General features: G+C 52.0%; 1 protein-coding gene and 1 long non-coding RNA gene across 9 annotated transcripts in view; one reads left to right on the top strand and one right to left on the bottom strand.

Annotated features, from left to right (window-relative positions):
• The window catches only part of Tbc1d2 (TBC1 domain family, member 2), a 47,606-nt gene that overhangs the window by 13,514 nt on the left and 11,966 nt on the right, over positions 1–22,126 (top strand). For 3 of the 8 annotated variants that reach the window (XM_087548937.1, NM_001399163.1, XM_087548939.1), the window contains 5 exon segments: positions 5,283–5,416; positions 6,853–7,049; positions 15,862–16,242; positions 20,523–20,633; positions 21,687–21,871. In XM_087548937.1, the coding sequence (XP_087405063.1) occupies positions 5,283–5,416; positions 6,853–7,049; positions 15,862–16,242; positions 20,523–20,633; positions 21,687–21,871 (1,008 nt within the window). 8 annotated transcript variants of the gene reach the window in all.
• Positions 12,970–14,152, bottom strand: LOC120102869 (uncharacterized). Its single transcript, XR_015620862.1, has 2 exons — positions 13,342–14,152; positions 12,970–13,239 (listed from the first exon to the last, which is right to left on the bottom strand). It is a non-coding gene; the product is annotated as an uncharacterized LOC120102869 (long non-coding RNA).

Below are 22,126 nucleotides of genomic sequence, written 5' to 3'. Positions count from 1 at the left end.
TTTCACAGCATAGCCCAGGCACTGCCCTCCAGGCACTTGTGAGAGCCCAGTTACAGGGCAATGGCTACATTGCAGGATGAGCTCCCTGCACTTCCTGGAAACCCAAACAGCGAGCATGGTGAGATGAGAGCTGCCTGCATGCCGGGCACAGGCCCTGGCAGGCCTTGAGCTTGTGTGCGTGTGTGTGTGTGTGTGTGTGTGTGTGTGTGTGTGTGTGTGTGTGTGTGCTGTGGGGTCAGGATGAGGAGAGTACTGAGCACCACCACAGGCTTTGTTGGGACGAGTCTATAGCGAGCCACTACGAGTTCCAGTCAGACCTGGCACTCAGCTCTCCTGTACGTCCATCGGGACACGGTATAGCACTCACCTCCTGTCATGAAGGTAAAATGAGTGGATTATCATCCTGTCGCTCTTAGAACATGGCCCAGGGGACGGCCCAGGCAGTGTATGCTGTGGCTCTATTCCTAATCCCCATGGCAGAGGGCCCTGTCTTAGTCAGGGTTTTGCTGCTGTGAACAGGCACCATGACCAAGGCAACTCTTATAAGGACAACATTTAACTGGGGCTGGCTTACAGGTTCAGAGGTTCAGTCCATTGTCATCAAGGCAGGGGCATGGCAGCATCCAGGCAGGCCTGGTGCGGGAGGAGCTGAGACTTCTACATCTTCACCCGAAGGCTGATAATGGAAGGCTGACTCTCAGGCAGCTAGGATGAGAAAATGTATAACCCACACCAACAGTGACACACCTACTCCAACAGGGCCACACTTCCTAATCCTCCCACTCCCTGGGCTGAGCATAAACAAACCATCACAGGAGGCAACCCAGGAGGATGATGGGTTGCTTGGTGCTGGCCCTCTTGGTGGCCATCACCCCTGTGCTGCCCAAGCCTTTCAGAACACAGCTGGGTTAGGTATTCTTTTCACCACTATGACCAAATCCCTAACTGAAGCGACTCAAGGAAGCAGGGCTTCCACCACGTCCAGGAAAGCACAGAGGCAGGAGCTGAGCACGCTGCATTCACCGTCAGGAAACAGAGATGAATTAACAGTAGCTCAGCTTAAAGCTGCCTCCTATTCCGTCTGGAACCCTCCCTGCCCGTGGATGCCGCTGCCCACATTCAAGGAAGGGGTCCTCCCTTCAGCTAAAGCTCTCTTTAGGTTCCTAGGGAAGCACCCTCAGGGATACACTTAGAGGTGCGTTTCCATAGTGGTTCGGACCTAGTAAAGCACACATTGGGGATTGCCCGCCCTAGAAGCCAGCCACAATACAGGGAGAGCAACCCGAGTGCTCCGAAGCAACATTGATGAAGAGACGCTTCCTCCAGGGACTATGGCTCACCCGAGTGACGGCTTCCTGGACAGTGGTTAAAGGTAGAGAACATCTATCCCAGAGAGATACCACCAGCCAGGACCAGAAGGGCTCCCTTCCTGCCTTCAAGTTGAGGTCTTCTTGCTCTCCCATATGCAAGGCCCACTAGTCACGGCCCTGTGGCATGCTGGGGAAATTCATCTCTGACAGAGGGAAGTGTGGGCAGTGGTGACTGCCACACCACTAGCCAGTGCTTTTGGCTGTCGCACGTGTCCCTGGGTCCTCCCCCAATTTCTGTGGCTTGCACCCTTGAGACCTATGGGTAGCAGTGCTCAGCGCAGCCTAATCCCCATCTCGGTGGCTAACAACCTCTCCAGCATGCCCACTTGCATTTATTTTCAGATGAGAACCAAGAAGGGAAATGACCAGACCAAGAGTCAGGGCTCCTTTGTAACCAAAGGTCAGGGTTTTAGGATCCTAATGCTGAGCTTACTCTGAGTGATGACTATAGTCTTTGCCAGTCCATGAAAATACAACCCCATTCTTTTCTTATCCTGAACCCAAAAACAAGCAGACTGAATAAAACGTTCAGAATAGTTTTAGGCTGGTGAGATGGCTCAGCAGATAAAGGTGTTTGCTGCCAAGCTTGAGGACCTGAGTTCGATCCCTAGGACACATTTAGAGGAGGGAGAGAATAGAGGCCCAAAAGTGTTCTCTGACCTCACCAATTGTGCCATGGCATATGTATGAATAAAATAAAAATGGTTTTTCTTCTAAAAATCCAACAAAATTGACAACTTCTAGCTAGGTCAAGAAAAGGGAGAAAATTCAAATTACCAAAGTTAGGGACCAAAAAAAAGGGGGGGTCATTACTACCAACCTTACAGATATCAAAAGGATTGTAAGGGTGCATTGTAAAGGATTGCATGGTGATTGAGAACAGAAGATTCTGAGTTCAAGGTCAGCCTGGGCTACTTAGTTCCTGTCAAAAAGTATACAAGTTCGGGGATTGCTGTGAGAAACTGTAATGCCAACAGAGTTTAAAACTTAGATGAGATGGACAAAGTCGTAAAAGGACACAAGTTGCCGGGACTGACTGAAAAAGAACTCGAAATGTGAGTAGACCCGGCAACTAGTCTGTAAAGAGCCTGAAGGGGTGGGATGGCCTCCCTGGACAGTCCTGCAGTATCTGGAGAAGAGTTGCTGTGCCCACTGCACTCACATTCCTTTTCTCCCCTCCCAAGTTTCACCACCATTGTCAGGCTCGGTCCCTGACCCCCTCCCCTTTCTGAGACCTGAAATAGAGTCTGCAAAACGAGGTTTTGTTTCTCCACAGTCTGAGCATTTGAGGAATGAGGGTTTTCCAGAGTGACTTGTCTATCATATTGCTCGAAGGATGGGTCTCACACAGGGACAACACAACCCAGCCAGGGTCTGTTGCCTTTCCTGTCCTCTTGTCTGACCACCCTACCCAACCCCACCCCACTCGGCTGCTGCTTAGTAAATGCCTTCCAGCTGCAGTATAACCCAAAATGGTAGCTGGCCATAGTACACACACACACACACACACACACACACACACACACACACACACACACACACACACAGAGTCAACACATTAAATCAAATTTATTTTGTTTTTCCTATCCTTTATGTACGGCAGAAAACGTTGATGGCTACTCTGTGCTAGTTAGCAGAGTAAGATTGGGTCAGGAGAAGTATAGGGCTAGGGCTAGGGCTCAGGTGGGGTCCTTGCCTCTCAGACTCAGTGGAGCTCTGCATTTGATCCCTGGTGCCACACAGCAGAGAGGTCAGACGTCCAGAGTCATTCCTCTGTCACAGAGTAAATCTGTAAAGTGTGAGATGTGGTCTGAAGTGCATGGGACTCCGTCCCAAGACCGAGAGCAATTCAAAGAAAGGACTAGAGAGATGCTCAGTGGTAAGTGACCTCAGGTGCCATCTATAACTGGAGCAACAGGGAAAGCAGAGACAGGAAGTGCTCCAGAGCTCCCTGGCCAGCCAGTCTAGCTGAGCAGCAAGCTCTGGGTTCCATGAGAGACCCTGTCTCAGAAAAACCTAAAGTGCATAGTGAATTAAGAAAACAGTGTTCTCCCGCACCCTACGCCTACACAGGGGGAGGGCTGGGCCGAGGTTAGCCTTTTTCTGCGTGGCAGATGGTTTTAGTTGTAAGGTCATTGTGGAATCACAAGAGGGAACATTCAACAGACATCTGAAGCAGGCACTAGATCCCTCCACCTGTGTGTCTGCATGAAACAGATCTCAGGACATTTCAAAGACCAATGGCTAAGTCTCCCTGCCTTCAGAACCCCTCCTACAAAACTCCATCGGGAAATACGCTTGCCCGAGGCAGACTCTCAGAAGCCATCATCCTCTCTGCCACAAGCCATAGCTGCCCTGCCTGTTCAGATGTGCCTCCTGGTGGCCTGTTTCTTCTCGTGCTGCATGGGCTGTCTCTCTGCACAGCCTGCAGTTTCAAACAGTTCACATGGAGAACTCTTTTTCTCTCTCTTGCTACTAACTTCTGAATCAATGTGGTCTTATCTCTTTGAATGGGAGCCCCTGAGCTGTCTCTTCATCTGGTGGTGGACCATGAATTTGTTGTAGTCTGTGCTTCAGGACAGCCTTTGGTGCCACCTGGTTTCTTTTTGTAAAGCACACAGAGGTTGTTAAGTCTAGACTCTGGACTGGGGCCTCAGCCCCAACAAGCCGTTGTAATCTGAAGCTGCCTGGCCACTGGTGTCGTAAGCCCCTTGAGTCAGTAGAGACTGCAAGGCAGGATGGGTCTGGGTCTAAGAAGAGAGCAAAGGCAGAAAGCTGCCAGGAAATGTTTACAATTTACCTCGGCAGAGCTGGGAGCCACCCATGGCCTTTGGGCATGGTGGTTAGGAGGCCAGAGGGTTTGGGGGTTTGGGGAAGTTAGGTTAGCAAGTCCATTCAACGAACATGAAGCAATTTCTTACTACAGGCTCTGTTCTAAGTCTAGCAATAAGCAGAATGACAGGCGTGGGGCACACACTTCAGCAGCAGGGTTGGGGTTACAGAAACCAGGCTTATGCAAGTGGCCATTGCCAGAGCAGTGGTTACCTGCACAAGACCTGTACAAGATCTAGCCAGTCAGTAATCCCAGCATCAATGGGGGAGGGGCTCATGAGGCTCCACCACTAGCTGGCTCACTACTAGCAACTAGTGGCTACTGGGGAAGGGAGAGCCATTGTTCTTCAGGGTTGTGCCCAGTGGTAGATTGTCCTTGCTCAAGCAGGCAGCAGTAATTGGACTCAGTGGTAAGGGCATTTGTTGAGGGGGCTGGGGAAAGTGGGAGGGGAAAGTTAGGGAGGATATGGTCGTGATACATTGTAGGGGGCTGGGGAAATAAATGGTTCAGTGGTTCAGAGCACTTATTCTTTTTCTTTTTTCTTTTCTTTTTTTTTTTTTTTTTCGGAGCTGGGGACTGAACCCAGGGCCTTGCGTTTGCTAGGCAAGCACTCTACCACTGAGCTAAATCCCCAACCCCCAGAGAACTTATTCTTGTAGAGGACCCCCACCCATTCAATTCCCAGCATCCACATGATGGCTCATAACCATCTGTAATTCCATTTCTGAGGGCTCCGATACCCTCTTCTGACCACCACAGACAGCAGAAGTGCACATGGTTACCAGGCATACATGCAGGCAAAACGTTCATAAAATAAAATAAGTCTAAAAAGAAATGGAGATATACTGTATGTATGTGTGAAATTCACCAAGAATAAGGGGGTAGGGAAGTGTAGTGTAGAAGGGGCAATGTAAGAAGGGTGAGGGGCTCGGGATGGGGCTGGGGACTTGGGGCTGCATCATACAGGATGCTGAGGAGACCAATTGGGATGATTGGAAGCTTGCTGCTGAGGCCAGACTCTGCAGGCAGCCAAAAGGCAGAGACACTGCTGGCCTCATGCTCCTCGCTTCTCCTTTCAGGAACACCATGTACAACATCCGAGGCAACAAGCAGGCCCAAGCAACAGCCCATGGGCCACCCGTGGAAGAGTTGTCACAGAGTGCAGAGCCTCAAAGAGGGGAGCAGCCCTTGATCTCTGATCCCAGCATTCCAGGTGAGACCAAGCCCTGTCTCCTCCCTGCCTCCAAAAGGTGTGTGTGTGTGTGTGTGTGTGTGTGTGTGTGTGTGTGTGTGTGTAGCAGAACACACTGTGGTTTTTATAGTTAGGTGGGAGCTAAGGAGTCCAAGGTCCGAGTGTAAAGAGTAGGGTTCTAGGAGAAGTCTTTTCCAGGTTTGAAGGCAGCGATGCTGTGTCCTTTAAGGTGGGTGAGACAGCTCTCATCTTCCCCTTCTTCTGAGGGCACTAACTCAATGGTGGGGCTGGACCTTCATCTAAATTACCTAAGGCCCTGCCTCCTAGTGGAGGGCTAGATGGAGGACTAGAGCTTCAGCCTGGGGTTATAGGAACACAAACTCTCAGTCCTTCCCAGTGTGTGTTATATGACAGACACACCACACACACACACACACACACACACACACACACACACACACACACACACACACACACACACGTCTATTTACTCCAGAAAGGGCACCCATGACAGACCGAAATAATGATTACACCAAAGTCCTTGTTGACTGAACCAGTGAATTTTTATTGGGGTTACTAACAGGGGCAGGTGGGGGTTCTTAAAAAGGTCAGGGGTGACTCAAAAAAGCAACTGGATCACCAAAAAATGCCCAACATAGGTGCCGGGTCCTGAAAGCAGCCCAGAAGACCTGTCTGGAGCTCTCTGCTCATGGCAAGCAGCTCCGTAGTGTACCTCTCTGCTCTCTGTAGGTGGGTTGGTCGGCCTCCTCCCCCTGCAGAGGTCACTCAAGTTTATACTGTTGGGGGAGGGGCGACCTCTGGGATCTTCCAAGTTTCTGTTCTCCAGATGAGTTTCCTTTGTTTACCTGCTGAGCCTCACAAGGCTCCCCTCCCTCCTCAGACTCCAGAGGTGAAGACCAAGGTCGGTTTCCCTAAGAGACAGAGCCTCATGTATCCCAGGCCTCTAACTTGCTGTATAGCCGAGGATGACCTTGAACCTGCAATCGCCTGCCCCTGCCTCCTTAGCTGGGATACAGGCGTGCACCACTAGGTTAGAATGTTTTATTGTGGGGGCTGGGAATTTAGCTCAGTGGTAGAGCGCTTACCTAGGAAGCGCAAGGCCCTGGGTTCGGTCCCCAGCTCCGAAAAAAAAAAAAGAACCAAAAAAAAAAAAAAAAGAATGTTTTATTGTAGTAAAACACATATACATAACAAGACTCACCATTTTATTACTTCCCATCACACCATTCATTATATGCATTCACGCTGTTATGTGACTGTCACTGCCATCTGTCCCCAGAGTGCCACTTTTCCCACAGAATCCCTAGTAATGAGTCATAAATAAGGGCAGTGTATTTCCCCCTTTCCAGTTGCAGAAAGATGCTGTTGCCCGAAGATGTGGATGAGGCAGCCGTAGGTCTGCCCGTCCTGACGTCTGTGTTTCTCTCCTCAAGCAGAAAAGGAGCCAGAGGATCCTCCCAAGTCTGCACCCAGGTCCTGCGTGCCCTCGGGTCCCATGCAGAAACCCAAGCGGCAAAGCAATACCTTTCCGTTTTTTTCCGACGGCCTGGCTCGGAGCCGCACAGCCCAGGAGAAGGTGGTGGCTTTGGAACAGCAGGTGCTGATGCTCACCAAAGAGCTCAAGTCACAGAAGGTGAGCCCCAGCTGTTCCCGGGAGCCCCGTTGTGCCACATGGCCTTTGATCCTCACGGATCGATCGCTCTGTGCAGTGCATCGACCCAACCTGGCACAGGTAGTTGATGGTCTTCAAAGGACAGCTATAGAGGTCAGAAGTACCTCGCTGTCAGTAACTCACAAGCACACTGTCACAAACTAGGCGGTGGGAGGCTACCAAAGGTAGCCTCCTTTAATAATTGACTATTGGATGCCTCTCAGACTTGGGTGGTCTGACCCAACACGGAGGATAAGGCAGTGCTGTCTGGATGCAGGGTCTTGGGAGGGATCCCCAGTGTGCCAGGGAAATATTCATACCTTCTGACTGTGTGCAGATACCTGGGGGACTGGCTCAGGACAGAGAATGCTGTGACAGGAAAGGGGATTGAGTTTTCACGTGAGAGGTTGGCTGTAGCAGTTACAGAGGGAGACGCTCTCTAGCGGAGCAACAGTGAAGGTCTCACAGCTGTTATGGCGGAGCCCAGATGAGGCATTGGTGGGCTCCTTTCCCCTGTGAGGAAGGTGGAAGCTTGTGCTTGAGCTCTGGCTGCCTGAGCCCCTTCCTGCTTCCTTCTCTGACCCTTGCAGCACAGGACTCAGGATGGGGTGGGGCATGTGCTCTGTATAGCTGAGTCTCCGTTCCCTCCTGTGATTCTTCTTGTGTTTTCTGCCCTGTTTGGGGGAAGGCAGTTGAGAAAAGCACTCTCTGCCTTCCTCGCCTCGCCCCTTCACAACAGGCCCCGGTTACAGTTAGTGAAGTAGATGGCAATTGGAAGGTTTCTTTCATTCACGGATCTTCACCTCAGGCCCATAGCGTGCATGCAGCATGCTGGTGTTGGAAAGGAAGAGAGTAAAGGTCACAGGCCCAGCCCAGACATGCATTGCCTAGCAGAGCAGCTGCGGGGTACATGAACACTCAGGTGTGTACTTGCCACATGTGATGTCCTAGGTGGGGATATAGCAGTGATCTGAGAGCTCAGGTCTTTCTTGAGCCTAGTGATCTGTCTTCTCCTCCTTTCCTTGTCACTGGAAGGTATTCAGTTGAACTGTAATGGCTTCAGATCCCTAGATTCATGTAGCTGAAGCCCCGAACCCAAACTTGGAAGAAAATGGAAAAGGAACCCCGATTGTACACACCGCCTGTCCTGTTGCCACATGTCCCTTCTTCCTAGAATACATGGGTAGCTCACCCCTTACCTAGCCTTTCGTTCTAAGGCATAACATGGTCAGAGGTGCTCAGGAGGCCCTTGGAGACCTGTGAACCTCTGGAAGCTCCCTGCCTTCCTTCCAAAAAAACGAAGGCAAGACTCTTAGAGGCCTAGAAGGATTGCCAGAAAATATCCCGTTCAAACAGAGAAGGTCATGAGGAAGTCGTTTGGGCCTATCAAAATGTGGATTTTTTTTAATGAGTAACTTTCCAGGAAACCTTCACTTTGTTCAGAAAGGTGGCTGGGAGAAAGGGTTTGTGGTTTAGCCTTTGACTTATAGTAGGAGTGTACTTCTCCGTCTCACGCATGCATGGCAGGCTAGCAGCGACTCCCAGAGCGGGCTGGTCTACATTCTGACTGTGACGTGTCTGGTAACCTCCCATCCTGTATCCTCATAGTAAACGCAGTTATGGCCGTTCTTTCTGGAGAGACCTGGGTCTATACCTGGCAACCCACAGTGCCCCACAGCTGCATGTATGGCCATCAAGCTCTTACTTTGGTGCTCCCAGCCCTAAGTGTGGGTTCCTCCTGCCTTACAATGAGCAGGCTCACTCCCCTGGGCTCTGAGGAGAGGCTGGAGTGACCGACCCTGTCAGAGCTTCCAGGAAATGTGTTCCCGGCCTAACAGTGACGTGAGAGCTCAGGTCACAGGATTCAACCAGCTCTTACGTGTTTATGAGTCATCCAGACACCGAAGACAGGAGAGAAGGACAACAAACCAGCTGCTGACACCAAGGTGGCCAGAGGCAGATGGAGCAGAGAAGCCAGGCCTTGGGTCCCCAGTGGTACCCAGAGGGTGGTACCTGGCACTGGAAATATTGGGTAGAGAGAAGTTTATCTCAGACCCTTGGCGTCTGTTCTAGTTTTCTGTTGCTGTGGTGAACACCACAATCGTGTGGAAAGGGGTTATCTTATCCTACACGTTAGGGTCCTCACTGAGGAAAGCGAGGCAGGAGCTCTAGGCAGAAGCTTGAAGTGAGAACGAGAGAGGAAGGCCGTGACGCCGCTTTCTGGTTTGTCTCCACTGGTTGGCTCAGCTACCTTTTGTGTGTGGTCTAAGTTCACCTGCCTCACAGGCCTGTCTGATCTGGACAGTTGAAGTTCCCTGTCTCCCAGCGACTGGGTCTCTGACGAGATGACAGCTGAAGCTAACTGTGACAGAGTCCCTTAGGAGGAAAAATGGCTCCTGGCTCTCCCAGGGGCAACACCCAGAGACGCTTTCCTGAGTAGGAAAGCGTTCGAGCGTGAGGAGAAAATAGCAATATATCTTAGTTCAGCCAACCATGTGGGTCAGTAGTTCTCAACCTGGAGGTCATGACCCCTTTGGGGGTGACCTAACACCAGCAGAAAACACAGATATTTACATTATGGTTCGTAACAATAGCAAAATCACAATTATAAAGTAGCAGCTAAAATAATTTTATGGCTGGGGGTCCCCACACCATGAAAAACTGTATTAAAGGGTCACTGCATTAGGAAGGTTGAGAACCATAGACAGTGGATTCAGTGACCCTGTGAGAATTTGCACCTCAATTTTTTGCTGTGGAAAGCACATTGAGAGCAAACCCTTGGCCTGGAAGGCTCTGCCATCCTATGGGGCAGGGAAGCTAGAGACTGCTAACGGGCACATTAACATGTCGTGGCCCCAGCACACAGGGCGGCCTGAGCATCAACTGTACTTCTTACCACAGATACTGCCCTCCCTTCCTGAACAGGAAACGGAAGGTCTGAGGGCCTGAGAGCTCTCCAAACCCGAGTGTCCCAGGAGTCAAACATGGGCTTAGAGTCTGATCTATTTACCACTACCACTCAGTCCTTTCCCTGCCGGAGGTCTGATGCTGCAACCCTAGGATGCTATCCACAGCCAGGGTTACCTCCTCTCCTCCCCGATTTCATGGCCTAGCATCAGACACAAAACAGGAGCGCATTCTCAATGCCTCCCTGTGTCGATAAGCCCACTGGGGACTGACACCCGTTAACTCATTATCCATCTTGGCAATCCCCATCGCTGGACCCGTAGAGGTTGGTTTAGACTCGACGCAGCACCAGGTGGCGAGTTGGTGCCCCAGGCCCCTGAGCTCATAGTCACACCCAGTTTGAAAGCTGTCTAACCTGGCAGGTGTCTGACTGTTGACTGGTGTTGGCCATCTGTCAGGTGCTGGGAAAGTTGGGCCCCAATGGGACCAGGTAGAGTCACTTGGGATATCTTTGTTGTTTGTTTAGGAAACTTGGTAGGGACAATCCTGCAGTGCCCTTCCCCCAGAACTTCAGAGTACCTGTCTTCAGACAGGGCTTGGCCCTGACTTGGAAGGAGAGCTGGGGGGCAGCTTGGCTGACACATTCAAGGAAAGGCTTTTGGCACTGGAACTGAGGTCTTTATCACCAAGCTAATTATGAGACAGAATTGTGGAGTGGTCAGCCTGAAGGCACCTGCCTCAGATCCATTAGCCTGTTGTGTGTGACTGTGGCAATACGCCTAAGGCAGGTTGCTTTGTGAAGAAAAGGTTTGCTATGTCTCACGGTTCCTCCCATTGCTGGGGTGCACACAACCACACTTGGCTTAGGTTAGGTAAGCACCCTATCAACTTGAGCTTTAAGGCTGAAGTACCACAGCTGGGATGGCCTTGCTGGCAGAGTTCTGAGGTAATTCAGGGCATCATATGGCATCACAAGGTGTGTGTGTGTGTGTGTGTGTGTGTGTGTGTGTGTGTGTGTGTGTTCTGGCTTTCCTCTTTGCCAACAGGATGCAGTACAGATAAAGTCCTCATGACCTTATCTGTTCCTAGCACTTCTCAAAGGCCCCAGGGGCCCAAGAACTGTTTCCCGCCTCTTAATAGCTTCCAGTGGGACCACAAATCAATACATGAGACAGAGAGAGGCCCATGTTAGCTCCCAGCCACTCTCCTGAACTTCACGTAGTCATGCACATATGGGTGCACACAAACCAGCAAAATAAAGGCTGATTTAAAAGGATGACATATTGGCTTTAAAAAGGAAAATAAGGGGACCGGAGGGATAGCTCAGCAGTTAAGAGCACTGACTGCTCTCCCAGAGGTCCTGAGTTCAATTCCCAGCAACCACATGGTGGCTCACAACCATCTGTAATGGAATCCGATGCCCTCTTCTGGCCTGCAGATGAACAAACAGAGCACTCATATACATTAAATAAATAAATCTTTAAAAAAAAAAAAAGGAAAATAAAACCACTCATGACCAGGTCTGAACATCTGAGATGGCCCAGACAATAATAGAATTGAGACACAGTTCTTCTGCTTCCTAGAGTTGTTCCTCAGGCATTGCTTATGATTTTACAGTCGTGGAAACTGAGAACCATCCTCCGCAGGGGCCCAGGATGCAGGGAATTTCGCCGCATCCATCCTTGCGTCCCTGGCATGTCCCATGTGGGTGCTGCTAACTTCAAAACTGCGGTGGGTGGAGCCCACGCCAGTAGCGTGCAGGTCTAACATGAAGCACACCCTTGCCATCCCAGCAGTCAGGAGACGGAGACAGAATGACCAGACGTTCAAGGCCATCCTTAGTCACACAGCAAACTCCTGAGGCTACTTGAGAGGCTGTCTCAGAAGTGATGAGTCACACACCTCCCTTAGCCTTTCTCTAAGGTCCGTATGTGAAGAGTGAAGCTGGTTTCCACGAGATGGGTATAAGCCTAGCATGTGGCTAATGTAGTTGGCAGGTCCTATGGTGACGGCATTGCCAAGCCTATCCGTCTTTGTCCACTTTCCAGCCTTCACTGAGCCTGCTCTCACTGTGCACCCGCTTAGGCCCATCTACCAAGGGTCCTCACAGACACGTCCGCATCCTAGTTTCTTAAAAGGCGAGAGTTTGAGCCATTTGTGCCAGTACAATCAATACTGGTTCCAAACGGTAATTTTATATTTTTTTCAAGTCATCAAAACTTTGCATAAGAAGCATGAAGTATTTGGTCAGAAAAAAAGCAATGTGACCGTGTCCCTTTTTAACAACTATACTATGTAGTGCTGGGACTAGAGCCAGACTGGCCCCGTGAGAGGCCAGTACTCCAGTGCCGTCTACACCCCAGCCTAAGCGAACAACTTAATTGTAGTTAAAAAACAAAACAGACAGACAAAAAAACATAGAACAGGACTACTGGATGCGTGGCTCAGGGGGCGAACACTTAGCTAACGTCTACAAGAACCTGGGTTCCAGGTCCAGCACCACCAGAAAAAAAAAAAAGGTAGCATGAAATTTACCATTTGGCAGTTTGGCTTGGTTTGACTTGGTTTGGTTTGGTTGTTTGTGATCTCCCTGTCTCTCCTTCCCGATGCCACAACTACAAGTTTTGCCACCTCGTGGCACCCTGCAGCCATTTTGAAGCGCTCAGGTCTACAACATTGTGTCTGCTCTCTTAGATAACAGGAAACCTGAGCCATTCTACAGCTCCACTCCTGCTCCCCAGCCTGGGGACCACTGTTCTCAGCTCCGAGACTTGACTACTCTAGTTTACCTTTGACCTCCAGAATCACAGCCGTGTTCGTGACTGACTGGCTCGTTCCACTTAGTGTGCCGTGCTATTTAGAGCTGAAAAGGTGGCTCGGTCGATAAAGGCACTTGCCGCCAAGCCCGATGACCTAAGTTCTGTCCTCCGGTGGAAAGAGAACCAACCCCCATCTACAAACGACCACATACGGACACACACACATAGACAAGTAATAACTAAACATTTGAAATTTTAAAAACATTTTCATGAAAAGAAAGCACCCATCCCTGTGATAAGGTAGGCCAGAGGTCATTCTTTCGAAGGTTGAATAATATCCCCTTGTACTTATACAACATGCGTGATTTACCGCCCGTTCACTGGTGATACGCCTATGGGGTTGTAGCAAAGAAGTCTCACGGTGTAGCTGGCCTCCAATCTCCGATCCTTCCAGAAGCTGGCACACCTGGACCTTGGCTATCCGCTGTGTCTGGGGCCTGTTTCCACTTTAAATGGAAAGAATTCTGCTGCAGAGCCCGTGTACTGGGGTATGAGAAGCCAGGGCTCTGAACCTGGGACTTGGGAGCCCTCTCCTCTAGCCCACTGACCCTTTAGTCATAGCTTTTCCCTGGGCTTCAGTCTCCATGTGACAGCCCAGTGTCTGGGCAGAAGGTCTGACCACGGGGTCTTTCTGGCCTCCAGGTTTCCTGTATCTCTGAACTTCCTGTGAGGCTGCCTCCTCTCCCCAGGTTCCTTTCCCCCCAGCCTGTCTTCTGGTGCAGGGATGGGGTGGTTGGAAACCTGTCTGGAGATGCTGGGAACCAAGCGAGGGAAGGAGCTCTCTGGCTGTCATGAGTTGGCATCCAGATCCCCTGATGGAGAGGAAGATACTTAGGGGCTTCTGGTCCAGAGCAAGACCAGCCGTGGCGTCTGCGCCTGTTTCACCCAGCGGTGACCCAGGGCCATCTCCAAGTCTCAGCTAGACCCTGGAGCCACAGGAATGTTAATCTCTCACTAGAGCCCCAGGAAGCTGTGACTCCACTGTAGAACATTCCAGACATAGTGGTCTGCTGTGCAATCATTTCCCCACCCCACCTGCTGACCACACCCAAGAGCTGCCAAGGCTCCAAACCTGCCCTTTCTGTTCCCCTGCCTTTGCTTGGGTTATCGTTGGGCTCTCTTTGGGGGCCTAGCCTGGAAAGGCCGCCCCAGCCGCATGTCCCACTAGCTGTAGACCACCTCTCACCCTCTTCATTCCTCAACGTTTATGAATGGTTTTACCAAGTGTAAGGGCCTTTCATCACCTCCATCCCAGGCAGAAGCCACTGTGCCCCACCAAACCCACTCGCCCCCATCTCACAGCCAACCACTCCACTACAGTGGCCCATCTTTACTCCCAGTCTTTGCAGTCCTCAGAAATGGGAACTGTCACCACCTTCCATGATGGTGTGTGATTAATTCTTGAACTTGGAAGCCTGAGGCCGGAGGGTCATGAGTTTAAGGCCAGCCTGAGCTAATAGTAAAGGCTTGTCTCAAAACAGTCCAGAACTAGAGAAGAGATTTGTCGGTAGACCCAAGGTGGTCTTACCAACCGCTCAGGCATGGTCTCCAGCAGGTCTCCCAAATGGAGTCATGCTTAGTAGTTAATTCCATCCAGCTGATCCACTTGCCGGAACACTGCAGCGTGGGCACAGTTAAGGTGTCACAGAGAGACTGTATTCCAAGCACACTATCGGGGTCAGACAGTAACCTGTGGGGCCTCCCCGCATCAGGCTCCTGAAGCTCAGATCGCAGGATCCATTCCTTCCCTTCTTTGGGCACAACAGGCCTGAGTCCTGGGAAGTTAGAGACCTCAGGCACCATGAAGTGCTGTGGACCTGGGGTCAGAGGAGGAAAGGCCGGTGCTGTTTCCACACCAGCTAGCACTTGCTTCCTGGACCCACCTTGCTGGCACTGTTTCTCATTGCTGGGCTGAAGGCTAGACAAAAAGAGATTGAGTTTGCCTGGTTGAGTGGCCTGGATTTCTCCTCCAGTCCCATCACCGCTTGCTTGGATGTGGCTGTCTGGATGCTGTATTCCTTACTTTTCCAGTTGCTGTAACAAAAGCAACTTAAAAGAAAGGTGCTATTTTGAAGCACAGTTCAAAGTTACATTCCTGCAATGCAGAGAAGTCCTGGCAGGAGGAACTCGAGGCAGCCCAAGTTCACCTGGCATCCGCACTTGGAAGCAGAGAGAGGCTGATGCATGCCCAGCTCTCCTCCCTCTTCTTCTCCTTTGATTTCAGTCCATAACCCCAGCCCACAGAATGATGTCACCCACATTTAAAGTGGGTCTGGTCTCCCCACCTCAGTTAACCTCTAACCTAGAAACTGGTTCCCAGGCATGCCCAGATAGACGTTTGTTTCCACGGTGATTCTAGATCCCATCAAGATGAACCATCACAGACGCCGTCTTGAGGATTCTGAAGCTTCAACTACCATGGCGAGAAGGGATGCCCCAGTCGTTAGCAATGGCTGGCTGGCTCAGAGTGAGAGGCAAGAGGCGTACCCCACATGCCACACATCTACACCCCAATTCCGTTACTAAGCTCAGGCCCTGGGGTCTGGCTGCTTTGCCCCTGAACTCTCCTGGGCTTCAGTTTGTTCTCCAGAGTAGACATGCGTAAGTCGGAGTGAGGGATCAGCTCCTCTGACAGAGAAGCCTCAGAATGCTATAGCCCGTAGAATCTCTATTCCCTCTTGCACTGTGGAATCCTGGTAACAGTAAGCAAGTCTGAGCTGGTGAAGGTGGGCAGCTCTCCTATCCTCAGCATGAACTTCAGCTTTGGGGACTGGGTAACCCTTCCTTCCAGTCGCTTCCCAGCCAGAAGGAAAGGGAACAGGACCCAGGGAGCCCACATCTCTGCTCACCCATTTTAAGGCAGAATTTGCTGTGGCGTGAGGGTTTCTGTTGCTTTGTTTTGTTTTGCCGGATAGCCTGTGCTTAGCTACCCCTCGTGTTGGACCGGGAAGTCAGAACTGAGTCTTGGGATGCCCAGGGGAGCTGCTGGGCATCTCCGAGTTTAGAGAGAGCATGTGACAGTGCATGCCTCCCTCCCTAGCACTCATGACTGTTCCCTTCCCACCCAGGAGCTGGTGATAATCCTACACAAGGCCCTGGAGGCTGCCCAGCAAGAGAAGCGAGCCTCCAGTGCGTACCTGGCAGCCACCGAGGACAGAGATCGGCTGGAGCTGGTCCGGCACAAGGTGCGGCAGATCGCAGAGCTGAACCAGAGGGTGGAGGCTCTGGAGCAGGACCGTGAGCGCCTGGTGCACGAGGCTGGCCTGCGGGAGCAGCAGGTGCAGGCGCTTCAGCAGCATGTGCAGCTGCTCATGGACAAGAACCAGGCCAAGCAGCAGGTCATCTGCAAGCTCTCCCAGAAGCTCACGGAAGACCTTGCACAACCCCAGCCTGCTGATGCTACCAATGGTGACTTCCTGAGCCAGCAGGAGAGGTTGGAGCATCTGAAGGTAGGCCCCCCTCTCCACCCAGCATGCTATCTTGGCCTCTGGGGAGGGTACCATGAGTGGTTTTCTAGTCAGGGCAGAAATCACCCTTCATTCTGGAACATTCAAACCAGAACTAGGTAGTAATAGGACAATTTCTCTTCCATCCCTCTCTTTGTGAAGACCCAATGCAGTGTGACCGTTTGGTGTTGTGCCAGGCCTCTGGAAAATGAACAGGCTCCCAGCTTATCACCGGAAGAACCCAAGCATAGCCCAGTCTGGGCCCTGGTTGTACAGCCTCCTTCAATGCCATTCTGTTACCCAGGAGGCCCAAGGCTCCCAGGCTGCCCTGTGGCTGGTCCAAGGCAAGGGCAGTAGACACCACTGAGGGCTCCCCACATGCCAGGACTGCCGGCAGCATTAATAAAGTATCAGCTCACTCTGGCCTGTGCCAGCCCCGCAAGGCAGTGGCTGACCGATGGGGACCTCCCACTTTCCAGCTTCGAGTGCTCGGGGTAAAGACGCTTGCCCGGCAGCTAGTGTAGAGGTGGGAGCAGGGCTGGGCTGGAGCTCAGGTCTGTGACTAGTCTACCTGCTCTGCACAGACGCTCTCCCAGCCTCTCTATACCACTTCATGCCTCGCTCGGCTTCCTTTTCTCTGTCCTCATCTCTCTCTTCAGACCATCCCAACTCACGGGGTGACGGGAGCGTTGGGGACACCATTCGAGGTGTGATACAGGGTCTCTGTAAAGTCTGTGACAGGAGCTGCCCAAGCAGCAGCATGCCTGAGGCTAAGGACAGATGCTCTCGACCCTCACTTTCTTGTCTCTAAGGACAGTACACAGAACCAGAGCCAGTCTGGTCCCAAACACTGCCTCTCATGACCTCCCATGTTTTGTAACTAGGGCCAAAGAACTGCTGGGTGGTGGAAAGGAGAGGTGGGGGGCAGGCCTCTGGGAGAAGCACAGGGGGCTCAAGCATGGCTACTGCCCACCCCATGAAGCAAGCTAACCCCAGAGCTGAGTCCTGCATTCTGCGCCTTGCTAGCTGATTAGCTTTGGTCAAGTTCTCTCTCCTCTGTGGGAAGTGGCCTAACTCTTACTTTGAATGAAGGAAGGGGACTTGAGACCCGTACCCCAAACTAGCAGGGGCAGGATGGCTGTTAGCCTGGAGTCAAATGCTATTTAGGAATACAGCAGAAGGGCAAGCCCCCTGAGGCCTGCCAGAAAGCCCCTGCCATGTATGTGGCGGTGGGAATGATTCTTGTTGCCCTATATGCCACAGTTCTCCTTTCCTCCTTCCTCCTCAGGAGTCCGTGGGTTTAGACTCAATAGATCAGCACAGTGCTGAAACACGGGTCACCCGGATGGCTCTGGAGTGCCAAGGGCCACTTGCTATCCTGCCGCCCCTGGAGGCAGAGTGTGGCCTTCACTCACCTCTGTGGGAGGATCATTTTTCACTGAGGTCCATGGCAAGGAGACTCACAGCCTGGGATCTTACACTTGTAGATCCGGCTCCAGAGCCCTGTACAGGGGCCTGGCAGAGAGAGCTGCATGGACCAAGTGTGGCTTAGTTCATAGCTCTCAGAAGGCCCATTGAGCGGCCTTCATCAGCGACTGCCCAGAGAGTGCTCACACTTCCTGCTTGCCTGAGACAGGGCACCCAGTCTTAGAGAAAGGGCTTCTTACCCTGTCCTTTCAAGAGTAGTGTCATTGACCTCTTAAATGTCAAAGCTAGGGTAGGGGAGCCCACTACCACCAAATTAGGCTCATAATCCTTGTATCTAGGAGGGAAGTGGAGACAGGAGGATTAGGAATTCAAGGCCACCCTCGGCATCCATTGAAGCCAGCCCAGACTACATAAAGTCCTAGCTGGGACAGTGAGGGGATCAGGCTGGGAAGACTGGGAAGTCTAGTCCAGCTGGGGCACTGCCAGCGCGGACAGCTGAGCCACGAGGGGGAGATGGTTCGGATCACAGCAGCAGCAGGCATCATGGTAGACTCAGGTCCTCCCACACAAGCATTTCCTGTGACAATCTGTGATGTCTGGTCCTTCCCCTGAGCCTGGTGATGGCAGGCTCTCCTCTCCTGGGCTCCTCCTGCATGCTGTCCTCTTGCTTTGCTCTGACTCTGTGTGGTGTTTTTCTTCTCTGAGGTCTCTCTTTTTCCTCCCTACAGTTCTGAGCCAAGGAGAGCACCCAAGGTAGGGTACCAAGCTGATTGGAGGCCGCCCAGCCGCCTCCAAGGCATCCCTCCAAGGGGTGCTCACACCCAACCCCCTGCCTGGACACCTCTTACCTTCTCTTTGACCTGGAAACGGCCACCCTATGTGACAAATCCATATTCTCAATGTCCGAATTGCCTGTGCTGAGCCTGGGTCTGGAAGGGGTGGGAAGACGGAGCCGGATTGGGTGACTCTGGGTAGGCAGTGCTGCTTGCTGGGTGCCTGCTGTGGGCTGAACATCCCCAGGTTCGGTTCTTCGCTTTTACACGCCAGCTGCATCACTGAGGGGCTCACTGTTTCCTCATCTGTAAAATGGGAACAGTGCTACTTTAACACTTCACCCTCAGATAGCACACAGTGGGACTGCAGGGCTGACAGACACTTTAAGCCCTCACCTAGGTGCCTGTGGCATATCCCAGGTACTGGGTAAGAATTCCCACAATCAGTTCCAGCAAGCAGACTGAGGGGACAGATGGGCTGTGGCGGTCGGTCACACCCAGTGACTAACAGCCTGGGACTTTTCCCCAGCAGGAAAGGCAAGGCTTGGGCTCTCAGGGGATATGAGTGCACAGTATGCTTGGATGGCTTCTGGAATGTTCTCAATGGGAAATGAAGGTTGTGAGTGACAGCTATAGCTCTGTATGGAAGCTTCCAGTGGCTCACCCAGCTCCTTCCTTCCAGTGGCTCACCCAGCTTCTCTTCTGTTCAGACAGCAGCTGTCATATATATATATACATATATATATATATATACATATATATATATACTATATGTGTGTGACATATAAGTCACATATGTGTGTGTATACACATATACATATACATACATACATACAGAGAGAGAGAGAGAGAGAGAGAGAGAGAGAGAACTTAGCTATAGAAAATTTCCCAGTAGGGTTAAAAAAAAATAGCTGTTGGAACTGCACATGGAGGCGTACATTGTGTATCCCAGCTAGTCTAGCGACTGAAGCAGGAGGAGGGTGAGTTAGGGACCAGCCTGCGATACATAATGGGACCACCTCAAGAAAAGCAAGGACAAGCCATGTGTGGTGGTATATGCACATTGCCAAGAACTGCACAGCGTTGGGATTGACCCAACAGGGACAACACAGGAAGGAAGGAAGGATAGACACGTGCAGAAAAGCTGGGCCGGGACGGCCAGCCTGCTCCCGTGCACCAGGAGCCTGGAAACTCGGCACTGGTGAGGGCATGGGTTTATTTATGTTCAGCCGCACCAGGGTAAAGCCTTGCCTCTCCCATGACTCTCGGTGTGACGTGGTTCTGCTCAGGTCTGCATCCACTCTACACAGCCTCAGTCTTAGCACTTGGGAAACAGAGGCTGCAGGGTCTGGAGTTCAAAGCTATCTTCAGCTATGTAGCAGATTTGAGACCAGCCTGGGGCACATGAGACCCTGTTCAAACAAACATACAACACCAGAAAGAAAAACAGAAAAGAAAAAGAAGGGGCTGGCAGTGGGCAGAGCCCGTCCTCGGATGCTACACAGGCTGGGTTTGAGTCGCCTGGTCGAAAGTATACAAAACCCTTGAGCATCACACCGTCATGTGTACAAAGAGATACTTAACGAGAAGCAATCCACACAGCTGCAATACCTGACGCTCTGTGCTGATTTAAAAACAGCCAGGGCAGGGAGAGGCCATGCCTCATCCTAGAATGTGGGAGAGGGAGGAAGGAAGCAGAGGAATTCAAGGCCGACTGCTGCTACTTAGTGAGCTGGAAGCCAGCCCGAGCTACCTAAGACCCTGTCTCAATGGAGCAGAAGGTCAGTGTTTGAGTGCTTTTCTGAGTTCTGTCACTCGTTTGATGTTACCTGCTAGCCCTGTTCTCTCCCAACCCTTGAAGGGGAGGTTCATATCTGCCATTTCACAGCTAAGAAAGGTCTAGAGATGGCAGTCATCTTGAACCCCATATCTAGCGTTCTCCCTACCACATCTTGCTGGAAAAGTCTTTCAGACTCCCTCTCTGTGTCTTCTGGGAAGGATCTTCGGCTGTTCCTTTGAGGGTGACTTCTCCAGAGCAGGATGGTTGCAGTACCACCACTGACGCACCTTGCTTTTTTCCAGGATGACATGGAAGCATATCGGACCCAGAACCGCTTCCTCAACTCTGAGATCCACCAGGTCACCAAGATCTGGAGGAAGGTGGCCGAGAAGGAGAAAGCCCTGCTGACCAAGGTACAAGGGGTTGATGGCCACATTCGTGTTCCTCCACTCCCTGCCCCTTGCCTCCCCACCTCCACTTCCCTAATCTCTCAGGCCTGTCACTCCTGTGGTGGCAGATTTGCAGAAGGTAGGCATGGCATTCGGAGCGGTCTGGAGTCCCTTCCCCAAATCCCTGCAGCATTGAAGACAAGACACAGAAAGTTGTCAGTGAAAGGAAAGAGGTGGACGGGGAAAAACCAGGAGGAGAGGAAGGCCAGAGGCTCCCCAGAGGGTTGGATTGAAGTGTCCATAGACAGCATACAAGTGGCCCTGGGCAGGACTGTAGCATTTGCATCTTCAGCCCTGAGGCCAAGATGATAATTAAGCTGGCCCAGCAGAGATGCCGAAATTCCACCCTCTCCACCTCACAGAGACAAAACTCAAGGCCCAGGGAGCGCAGCTGACTCACCCACAGCCGGCTGACCGTTCACCGAAGTGGTGATGGGGTGGGAGCGCAGGGGCACACTCCAGGCTGAGGAAGAGGGTGCCCAAAAGCCATAGAAAGGGAAGTCCACAGTGAGGGCAGCAGGGGGAGCCTGAGAGCATCCTGTGGGTCACACCTGCAGAGGGAGCCCTGACGGTATTCTGCAGGTTAAACTTGTGGAACTGTCTCTGTGCCTAGTGCCAGACAGTGCTTTACATGGGTCTCACTGATCCTTGCCAGAATGCTGAAACCCCCGTGTTACCCCTGTTCTACAAATGAAGAGCCTGAGGTGCAGGGTGAACTGGCGTATTAGCTGACTTACCACAGGCCACAGTGTCTGATCCAGAATGAGACTCCAAGCTGCGAGTGCGCTGTGCCATATCTTCCCCTCTCTTCCCCTCCCCTCCTTTTGAATCCAGCTCCCCCCTTAGTCCTGGGTCTCTCTCACTTCCCCGCTGTAAGTCATGGCCTCCTTTCTCTATTTGCAGGTCCAGGAGAGGGGTGGGCAGGGAAAGCAGAATTGGGAGGGAGGGCCCAAAGCTATCCGTGGCTTTGGCAGCCTAAGCAGCCCAGAAGCCTGACCAGCTACTCCACTCTCACAGTGCGCCTACCTCCAAGCCAGGAACTGCCAGGTAGAAAGCAAGTACCTGGCCGGACTTCGAAGGCTGCAGGAAGCGGCAGGGGCTGAGCCTGGTGACTTCCCTGAGCTGCTGCAGCAGCTGGTCCAGGAGGCACTGCAGTGGGAAGCAGGAGAGGCTTCCGACAGCGTGGGGCTGAGCCCTGTCAGGTGAACCCAGTGGGCAACCAGGGAGGGGCTGCGGGCACGATGAGATCATGTGTCTCTGGCCACGTATGCCAGCACCTCACAGCAGTGGACTCCCCAGGCCCAGGCACATAGTATGCAGTGCACACAGCTGAGAGGGCAGGGCTTGTTGGAGGCCCACAAACCACTTAGCCTCCACGCCCACAATTACTCAAGCTGGCTCCTCTAGCCAAACCCTGGCTGAGCACAGCCAAAGCAGGAAGTCCTGTCAGTTGGGCT

The sequence above is a fragment of the Rattus norvegicus genome, chromosome 5, assembly GCF_021556685.1.
Source record: "Rattus norvegicus strain SHRSP/BbbUtx chromosome 5, alternate assembly SHRSP_T2T, whole genome shotgun sequence".
NCBI lineage: Eukaryota > Metazoa > Chordata > Mammalia > Rodentia > Muridae > Rattus > Rattus norvegicus.
Note: the sequence above shows the minus strand (reverse complement) of the source record. Positions and strands in the feature narration are given on the sequence as shown.